The sequence below is a fragment of the Acyrthosiphon pisum genome, chromosome X (genome assembly GCF_005508785.2).
Source record: "Acyrthosiphon pisum isolate AL4f chromosome X, pea_aphid_22Mar2018_4r6ur, whole genome shotgun sequence".
In the NCBI taxonomy this organism is placed as follows: Eukaryota; Metazoa; Arthropoda; class Insecta; order Hemiptera; family Aphididae; genus Acyrthosiphon; species Acyrthosiphon pisum.
Window position 1 is genome coordinate 110192764 of NC_042493.1, and position 10693 is coordinate 110203456.

A 10693-nucleotide genomic window follows, 5' to 3' on the forward strand; every position below is an offset into this window, starting at 1 on the left:
ATGGGCAGCCGGGCGGAGTATTAATTGATTGTGGTTATATGAAGTTTATCATAATTGTCATACGACTTTTTCGGACATTTGTCACACAACAGACCTCCGATGATGGAGTGGATTAGAAGTTGTATATATATAAAGCATTCGGTCCCCATCCGTCACAAGGCAGAACGGAAAACGTCTGTACTAAGTTTAGCGATCATCGAACTAAGGACGTGTGCTGGAACGATAGATGGCACTACATTTACCAAATCCTATTCGTAAACTCGACCGTTGGCATCGTGCCTGGATTTCACAAATTCCGTTTACCGTAAAACCCATGATTATATATACAATTTCAACTTTAAATGTATGGAAAACGGTCATATCAACATTTGGTAAAAATTGTAAGTATCTAAGGTTATTAGTTTTCGAGTAGTAACGAATAGTAAAAATTACTATTTTATTTTGTTTTTCCCGTCGCTTTTTAAAACTACTGGACATTTTAAACTTTGCAGACCCCTCAAAAGTACCAAATAAGAATCCCTTTTCTATCAGAAAAAATGCTGAAGTTTTAAATCAGAGCTTTTATTTTACTCCAAATTTGATGACAAAAAAACACATACACACATCGATTTAAAACTAATACATTCATCTATATACGGTTAGAATCTAACATTTGATTATTAATTAATATATCTTTATCATTTTATGAAAAATTATAAATATAAAAAGTCCCATTTTTTATAAAGTATATTTAAATACGTTTCGATGGCACCTAATGGCTAATACCTATTGAAATATTAAACACAAAAAACGAAATGCTTTCTATTTCTATTCTATATACATAAAACTATGAATTTAATCAAAGGCTCTCTACCAAATAGTATATACGATAGTCGATAATACAGGACACAGGCATGTAAAAACTGGTGAATTATTATTTTTTTTCATTTCCCCCCAAGATTGTTAAAGTAGTAAGTCTGAATGAAAATCTACATTACAAACTGATTAAAGACGTAAAATGTATACGATTTTCTTACATAAATAACAAAATACCTCATAATAAAATATATTACCTATATTATATTATTATTTTTAAATTGTTGTTTTGCATATTATAATTATTAATATAATATTGATGTAAATGCAAGCAATCAGAGCCCGAGAACTCGACAAGGTCGACGTGACCCCGGCGAGGAGTGTAAGCGATATAATGTAAAATATTATGCTTATCAATCGTGACCTATTTATTATAGTATATCAGCTGCTGTGCCTACAATCGTAGATTAAAGAAGTTACATTTTAGCTTACATTTTATATCGTTTATATTTTACTTAATCGTAACATTATTATTGTCGTTTGTGTGTGTATTGCCAATTGTGTTTAGTTTGTACCAAGAAAACACGTAGGTAATTATTAATGTATTCTATTAGCTATCACGTATAACTTAAGATTGCATTTTTTAAGTTACTTCATACCACGGGCCAAGATATCTTAGCCCGTGCTTTATATTCAGTACTCACATACCTTATACGAGAAGAAACGCTATACAGTACATACTAAATACAAGTCGGTTTATTCTACATTAATTAATTATATAATTATTTGATAATTTTATTTTACACATAGATTTGTTGATGTGCTCGGGATTCTTAGTTCATGGTTAAAATATCTATAATCACTCAGTCTACAATATTCTCCAATATACTGTAAGTATCTATAATTTTATTTCCTAATGAATTTTAGTAGTCAACTTAAGAGGACGTTAGGTACACAGACATTAGTTGTCTCTGTCTTACAAGTGTGTAACTTAGCAGATCACGTTTAGCTTTGTTAGTTCATACATTAGAGTGAATTAATAAAATTTAAAGGTTAGATTATTACCTATGGCATCTAATAGTCTTTGTTATATTTTAATTTTAAAGCAAGTTATGAGTATTTTAAGATCTACAAATAATTTACAATTTAACTTGCTTTAAAATTTAAATATAATAAAAAGCCTATGAGATGCCCTGTAATAATTTTACATTTAAATTTTATTACATTTAAATTTTTAAACTAACAAATCTTAATATAGTCTGTGAGCACATAGGTATTTGATGATATTATTGAGAATATAGTAATTTATTTACCTTTTTAAATTTTCAATCCTTAGTTATAAACAGGGCTAGGACCCAGACAGCATTTTGTAATGATAATATTATAATAGTATTATAATAACGTTAAACTAATATTATTCGTTATTATAATGTTATAATAATATTATTAAACAAAAAATTGCTGTCTGGGGATTTATATGCAATAGCATGTTTTTTTTTGCTACTTCTGATTATTGATTTTGTCAGTAATGTTCACGAATCACCTCATGATGAGATAAATGGTGGTATTTTTATTTTGCATGTTTTTGCATATTTTGGATAAAATGCATATTATTGCATATATTGAATAAAATTAATATTATTGCATATTTCGATTATAAGAATGTAAAAAATGCATATTTTATAGTATATTTCGTAAAACTTGGTTTTTTTTGTCAAATATAAATTTTATTTCATGTAACACACACGTAGTTAATGTGAATTATACATTTTATTTCTAGATTATTTTATTTTATTTTATTTTTAAATTATATTGTTTTAAGAGAAATATCTTATCATTGATGTATTTTAATAAATAAATATTTTTTTTGTAACTACATTTTAGTGTTTATCTTATAAAAATTAAATACAATTTTTTATTGCATATATATCCTAGCCCTGGTTATAAAAGTTAAATGTATTATACATTTTTAACAAAAAAATCATTTTTAAATATTAAATTTGATAAATCTTGTCAAAATTTGAACATTAAATGTTTATAAAAATAATGTGTGCCCATGTACCTATTTTTAATATTTTTCAACTGCTATTGTAACAATATATCAGGAACCTTGTATTACATTTTTAATCGTTTAAGCTAATTATGCCTCCCTAACTTATTTAAATATATGTTATAGATCACAATATTTTAATACCAAATATAAATAAATACATAGTTCTTAGTATGAAACATTACATTTAAAACTATTTCAAATTACTTAGGTAAAAAATGTTGTCTTTATGTTAAAATTTTTCAAAATTTTGTTAATGTAAAATTCACCCCATTCACAACCATTTATTATTTTATTTTAAATATAACTTATATTTAAATCTTGCACAATGTCCACACATCCTATACTTTCTAGTTTTCATTTCTCCCATATTTTTAATAGGTATGACTTGAAAGGTAGTAGAGTGTTGTAATGTTAATATAATATACCTACTATTTTATATTCAGATTAATAACATTCATATTATTTTTAAAAATTGTTCAGGAAATAAACTTGTGGTTGATGAAAATATTTGGTTGATTTTCAATATGGATAAAAATCTCGCCAATAATCATGAAGAAAACCTTAAAGTAAGTATAAAATAATTAATATAAATTTATAATATTCACTTATTTAATCATATTTTTACCATGTTTAATTAATAGATTATTTAAGAAAATAAGTTTTTATTTTTCTATTTGAGATCTCATAAAGTCATACTTAACTGTCACTGTACTAAACTATTATTATTTAATATTTTATTTGCCAAATAGCCAACTGGTGTTTACTTTCATTAAAACTAAAAAAAGACTAAATCAATTTAATATTATCTATACTTTAAAAAAGTCAAAAGAAATTAAGTACTTATTACATTATTTTTTCAATTGCAACATTTTAAAATTTATTTAATAAAGACAAATCTAATCTATTTATCCACATATATTTATTTAGTTATTTGTATTAATATTTACAAATGTATTTATTTATTTATTTTATTATTTTAGAGAGGACAAGCATTATTGAATCATTTAGAAGAAATGCAATATTCTTATTTCAACGGACGTCCAGAATGGATACCCTTACAAAAGAATGATCTGAAATTATTTATAGCACACATATATTACGGCTATCCATATCCTAGTAATGCAATTGTTGAAAACAATTATGAATATGAGATAAATTCTGAAGAATTATTTAAGTTATATAAAAATGAAATTAAAAAGAAAATTTTAGATATATATGAATTAATAGAGGAAAAATATATTAATCCCAGTCTCTTTAGTAATATTGAAGTAGGTATAACTATGGTACACAGTATTTGCAAAAACAAGTGCGATAGCTGCCAAAATTTTCCTAAAAAAGATATACACAAATGGTTATTACTCAGATTAAAAGTGATTAGCAATAAATTCATTTTTATTGATTTTCAAAACAGCAGAACATACACTGGCTGGGATGAATATATGGAAAATAATAATCTTCCTGAAGGATTTATGTTCTATCCTAAATCAGGGTTTTATGATGCTTCAAAAACATTGTATCAAACTATAACACCGGCTTCCAAAACAACTGAAACAGTTTTAAAAACAGCTGACTTAGTTTCATTCATATCAAATGTGGTTGGCGGTATAATATTTGCCTGTGGTTCTATATTTCTTTTAGGAACACCTATTGGTATTGGATTAGTAGTAGCGGGGTCTGCATTAACAACAGTTTCTTCTTCGTATCAATTTGGTAGACATGTTCAGCAACTAATTGACATGTTTCACCATGATATTAATAAATCCGACACAAATTCCTGGAAAAGATGGATTGGTTTAGCGATTTCCGCAATTGGTGCTATTATGGCACCATTTCAAGCAGTTGCTGCAATAACATCCGAGGTGAATTCAACTATTCAATCAACTGGAAGGGCTCTTACTATTTTACGAAAAACTGCTTGTGTTACTCAATGTACATTGGTAGTCTTCCACGCTGCTCTGGATTTCATAGATAACAATTTTAAAATAACATGGGAAAGTGTGATAAAACTACGTTTAGATGTGTTCATTGTTACAGGAGTATTAATGGCTCCAAGTTACATAACAGATATTTTAAAGGTACGTATTGACATGTGTTCTATCAAAGTAATCTACATTTTTAAATAGAGCTTGAAATCATATGAATTAGTATGTCTATAAATACATTTGTGGAGGGATGAATGTATTTTACAATGATGTGTATTTTTTTATATCTAAACATTTTTTTAGTAGAAAGAAATGTTCTTATATTTATATTTAAGATTTGAAAAACCGATACAAGATCCCAAATAAGTTTTTCTACCTTTAAAAGAATAAGTTGAACCGTAAATTCAAATTAATTTTTTATGATCGTTAGAAGTCCAAACATTGGATTAAATAAATTAACGAATTGTCATCAAACAATTTTCGTTTTTTTGTTGTATTTTAAAAACGAAAAACCATAGATACTTGAAAATTTCACTAAATGTTTATATTATATTATGATAAAATTTTTAAAAATTTTTATCTTGTTTTGAGCTATTTGAATACATTTTTTTATAAACATTCAAAGTTCAAATTTTTATCAAAATCAGAAATTTGCTAATTATTTAGTTGTTAAAAATGTATCAAATGTTAAATTTTTATACCTAAAGATAGAAAATTGAGAACTGTTTCTCGTTAGTAGTTGATACTGATTAATCTGAGTTCTGACTGTTGTTCGACTAGTGGGCTTGATATTTTATTTTTTAAATCCTCTAATTTGGGTTTTGATGTCTGATTAAAAGTGATTTTAAAGTTAAATGACTTGCCTACCTTTGAATACTGACATAAATTTGTATAGTTTTTACTCTTTAAAGTTTTTATTATCAAATTTCAATAAATATTATGAATATTTTTTTTTTAGCTATTAGCCAAGCAAGCCGTGTGGGTGCCGATTTACAAAACTATTGAACAAATTCCTTACTGTTTGGGTCAATACGTCTGGAACTCCGTTTACTTTTTCAAAAATCATTTCACTATGTTCGTGGAAAGTGTCACGAAGTTTCTTGCGGAAAACCTCACGTCGAGCAATCTGTTGTTTGCGTGGAAAACTATTCGCTGCATGTTTGACGGCTACCAAAAACAAACTTCCAATCTGGACGTCGGTGACCTGTTGTGGCACGTGGTGGATGGCATCGCTATCAACGAAAGTGTGAAGTACGTGTTGCGCCGTCAGCACATGGTGAATCTGCTGGACAGTCTGCGCGTGTACGCGCCAAAGAAACGGATCAGCCGTGCCCTGGTTAAGTATTGCGTGGACCACGTCCTGGAGGAGGCGAAGAAGCTGTCGGCGCTACGCGATGATTGTGTGGCTGAAATAGCCAGGCACGGCGAGACGCGTGCGTGGAAGGTGGACGAGGAGTTTTGCAAGTGTTACGGGCTCGGGAGGTGCGCCATGGACCAGTACGCACTGTGGGCTATAGGCCAGGTGAATGCGGCCACCCTAATGGCCGAGTATGAGAAGCACATGTCCCGCCCGGAAAACATGTTCAACGACGAAATGGTTTTCAACAAGCGCGACGACGCCGGTTGGTCGACCAAGGGTTACTCGTTTGTGGCTCCGTGCGGCGTCCTGGACTTGGAAATGTGTTTGCGGTTTGCAGAAAAGATCAATCCGCAGCCGCATCGGTACCTCAATCACGAACTCGTGCAGCCCGAACCCGCTGTGTCCCTGATGTTCGGGGTTTCCGCTTATTCGGTCAATATCGTGTTCTTCGGCATCGACCTGATTAATGGCGTGCCGAAGATGAGCATCTGCTTCTTCGAGGAAAATCGTGATCCTGGATCCTCCGTCGCCAACCACAAAGGTTTTAAGAAGTTGCAAGCAGCTTAATTACTTTTTAGGAGGACTCGCTCCGGGTCGGCGGCGTCATCATCGCTGCCACATTTTTTAGATCTGTCAAACTTAGCTGTGCCCTCACTCTCTTCTCTTGTCCATTCAATAGTCTTGTCGTTTTACTGGCTCTACCTACTTAATGAAGTCTTATCAAACACATAATTTAATTTCGTAAAAACTATATATTTTAAATTTAATTTTTAATCTTAATGATTTTCAAAAATTTTTTGCATATTATAAATTAACGGGTACTTTACATTTTAATTTGTTGGGAATATAAGAAATTTTCTCAAATTTATACACATATTTTTTTAACACAGTAATTTATTTTACAATAACATTTTAGTATGTTGTTTTATTTGTCATGGATGTATGCTATAATCATTTTTTATACTGATGAAATTATAATCTCAATTGTTGATGTTTTATTTTTGTTAACAGTATCTATATAGACCATTGTCCATAATGTATTACTATATATTTAATTTTGTATTTTTTTAAAAATATGAAATTAAATATATGGTGTGTATTAAAAACACTGTTGTATCTATTATCATGTACTGTTGTAAAATATGTTTCCAATTAATGATTGTTTATTAACTTATTTTAATTTAATTTTTAAATGTTAACATATCACCATGAACATAACCCAGAAAAGGCCAATTCGCAGTCGCATCCGTACCTCAATCACAAACTCGTGCAGCCCTAAACCGGCATTTCCTGATGTTCAGGGTTTCCGCTTATTCGGCCAATATCGCATTCTTTGGAATCGACCTGAACAACGGCGTGCCGAAGATGAACATCTGCTTCTTCGAGTAAAATCGTCATTCGGGCTCATCCATCGTCAACCATGGAGATTTTAGGAAGTTGTTAGCTGCTTAAGCTATTACTTTTTTGAAGGGCTCGCTCCGGGTCGATGGCGTCATTATCGCTGCCACATTTTTTAGTTCTGCCACCTTTGCCCTCAATCTTCTATTAGCCATTCAGTAGTCTTGTATTTTTACTGGCTATACCTACTCGATGAAGACTGATCAAACACATAATTTAATTTCATAAAAAGTATATATTTTTAACGACATTTTTAAGTGTAAAATATCATTTTTTATCTTTTTGATTTTCAATAATTTTTTGCATACCTATTATAAATTGACCAATGCTTTACATTTTAATTTTTCAGGAATATACTAAATTTACATAAGAAATGTTCTCAAATTTATATACATATTTTTTTAACACATAATATTTTATTTTACAATAACATTTATTATGTTGTTTTATTTATCATGGATGTATGCTATAACCATTTTTTAAACTGGTGGAATTTTAAACTCTATTATTGATGTTTTATTTTTATCAACAGTATCTGTATAGACCTTCGACCATATAAACTAATAGACGCGTCTTATCATATACTAGTACGTGAACAATTATGTAGCCCACATGTTTAGTGATATGACGTCACGTTTGGGCAAAACAATTAACAATAATGATGAATAATAAGTAATAAATAATGAGTTATTAAGTTATAATTTCAAATGTGTTATTTACCATTGGTAATTATAAATATAAGTTAATTGTACGTAAATATTATAAAAAAAAAATAGTTATAATATCTTGTTCTGCAATCTGCATATAATTGCACTCAAAGGTACACAAAAGAAGTTTCTTTTCATGGGTATATCCAAAAAACTATCAATTATTTTCAATTTAATTTCTATCTAACTACTATTTGCAGTGTACCTATACTGACCAAACAGATTTTATTTTCTAATTAATAAAATTAACTTTACTTATATTTAAGGTTGTATTCACCACAATTTAAAAATCAATTGATTCATAATATTGTATAATATTAAATTTAGGTATTAATATAATAATATTAGGTATTTAACTAAATATAATTATAATATCTATATGTGTAAAAAAATATTTGGTTTTTTTTATTGATTATGATTTTATAATCAAAAATATTTTATTGCTAGGCTTGGATTTGTACATAATTGCATTATTTGCTTTATTTACTGGTTTACCATTGATTATATTATACAATTATATTAAATATTTAAAAAATACAACAAAAATTTCCTCTTTAGGTTTTTTTTTTATTAATTAACCCGTGGCAAATTGGGTCATTGGGTAGATACTAGGTTTTATATAATGTCATAATACTCTAATATATAATAATATAATATTACTTGTTGAGAATGTTGAGATGCTTAAAAATAAAAATAAAAATTAACAAAACTTCTTTTTACATAATGACATATATTAATATACTATAATATAATATTAATTTTTTGAGATGCTTAAAAAAAAAAATTAATGAAACTTCCTACTATAATTTTATGTAATGGTATATACCATAAATTATATAATATTATATTTGTTGAGATGCTTAAAAACAGTTACCAATTTTGAGCACTTCTCGACACCCCAAAGGATTTCTTGATTTTGAATGTATAAAACCAAATAATGAAAATATTAAATAATACATAATGTCAAACTGTCTAATTGTCAAACGACTCACGCAAGTCGAAAGTACAATGTAGGTACATTTACTGGCTTTTTGGCTCATGCTAAAAGTTCGTAAAAAAATTCGTAAAAATGTTTTATTAATTGCTAAATTAAAAAAAAGGTGGGTAAGTGGATGTCGCTCTGCTGTACAGTAGGTTACAAGTGGGTCACTGTATAATGGATGGTATTAAATTTGAATTCAATGATATAATATCATTGTATAAGAAAAACGATTCTGAGCGGAGACGGTATGTCAGTCTAGGTATAAGACATAATATTATATTATAGTCTATAGTATTTTAAAAAAATTGATCTATAATAGGTACATATAATAAATTCCAAATTAATCATATCATAATATCTATTAGGTACTTATAACGCGATATACATCAACAAAAAACCGTGGTACTATCATAGATATATAATAGTATACTTTAGAAGTTTCAAGTACCCGCACGAATAATATTATACAATCACAACAAAATAACTAAAATAGTTATCCTAGGTTTTTAATATGTAATTTCGTCCAAATTTGTACTTAAAATGACTATAAAAATAAACTGGGTAAATGTATTTTTTAGATTTTTTGGTAACAGAATTAATAACTTACGTGGAAATCTTGTTTTAAATTTTCAATTCTTAGATACAAAAATTGAACATTTTATAAATTTTTAACTACAAAATAATTTTTCAAATTAAAATTTGATACATTTTGTCAAAATTTGATCTTTAAATGCTTATAAAAAAAAATTGTGCCTATGTATTTTTAATATTTTTTAACTGATATTGTAACAATATATCAGGAGCTTTGTATTAAATTTTTACACTTTTTGGCCCAACAGATAAAACTTTATTGATATTTATAGAAAAAAAAACTAAAAAAATTGAAAACTACTGGGACATTTTTACTTTTGACCCCATAAAGTACCAACTAGATTCACTTTTCAATCATAAAAGTTACTGTTGAAGAAAATCGAAGCAGTTTTACTGTCCTAAAAGGTGATGACAGACACAAAAAAAAAATTAAAAAAATTAAAAAAAAAACACACATTGTAAAATTAATACATTCATCGTTCCACTCAGAATCTAAAATTTGAATTTCAAACGATCATAAAAATTTAATTTGACTTTCTTATAGATATTTTTTGTTTGATAAAGGTAGATAATCTTATAAGGAATCTTGTATTACATTTTAAAATCTTAGATTTAAAAAGAAAAATGTTTACGAATTCTTAACTCAAAATAATTTGCTAATTTTCGTGATTTTTCCATATTTTGTCAATTTTTGAACTTTAAATGCTTATAAAAAAAAACTGTGACTAACGATTTTTAATATTTTTCATCTGCCTTTGAAACAATATACTAGGAGCCTTCTATTAAATTTTCAAGCTTTTTTATCCAACAAATAAAATTTTATTGATATTTTTAGAAAAAAAACTAAAAAAAAATGGAAAATGAAAATGTTTCTAAACAGTTCAA

The 10693-nt window shown here is 27.9% G+C and overlaps 1 protein-coding gene across 3 annotated transcripts; it reads left to right on the top strand.

The window, feature by feature from the left end:
- The first annotated feature begins 1238 nt into the window (after positions 1–1238).
- Positions 1239–6825, top strand: LOC100572617. Of its 3 annotated transcripts, none has more exons than XM_003240214.4 (5): positions 1239–1545; positions 1606–1685; positions 3329–3414; positions 3829–4923; positions 5729–6825. In XM_003240214.4, exons 3-5 carry the CDS (start codon positions 3373–3375, stop codon positions 6695–6697), a joined length of 2106 nt encoding a protein of 701 aa, XP_003240262.1. In that variant the 5' UTR covers positions 1239–1545; positions 1606–1685; positions 3329–3372; the 3' UTR covers positions 6698–6825. The 3 variants fall into 3 exon arrangements, with proteins under 3 accessions (XP_003240262.1, XP_008179774.1, XP_008179779.1); XM_008181552.3 differs by having other exon boundaries at positions 1239–1385; XM_008181557.3 differs by having other exon boundaries at positions 1239–1381.
- Positions 6826–10693: the final 3868 nt, after the last annotated feature.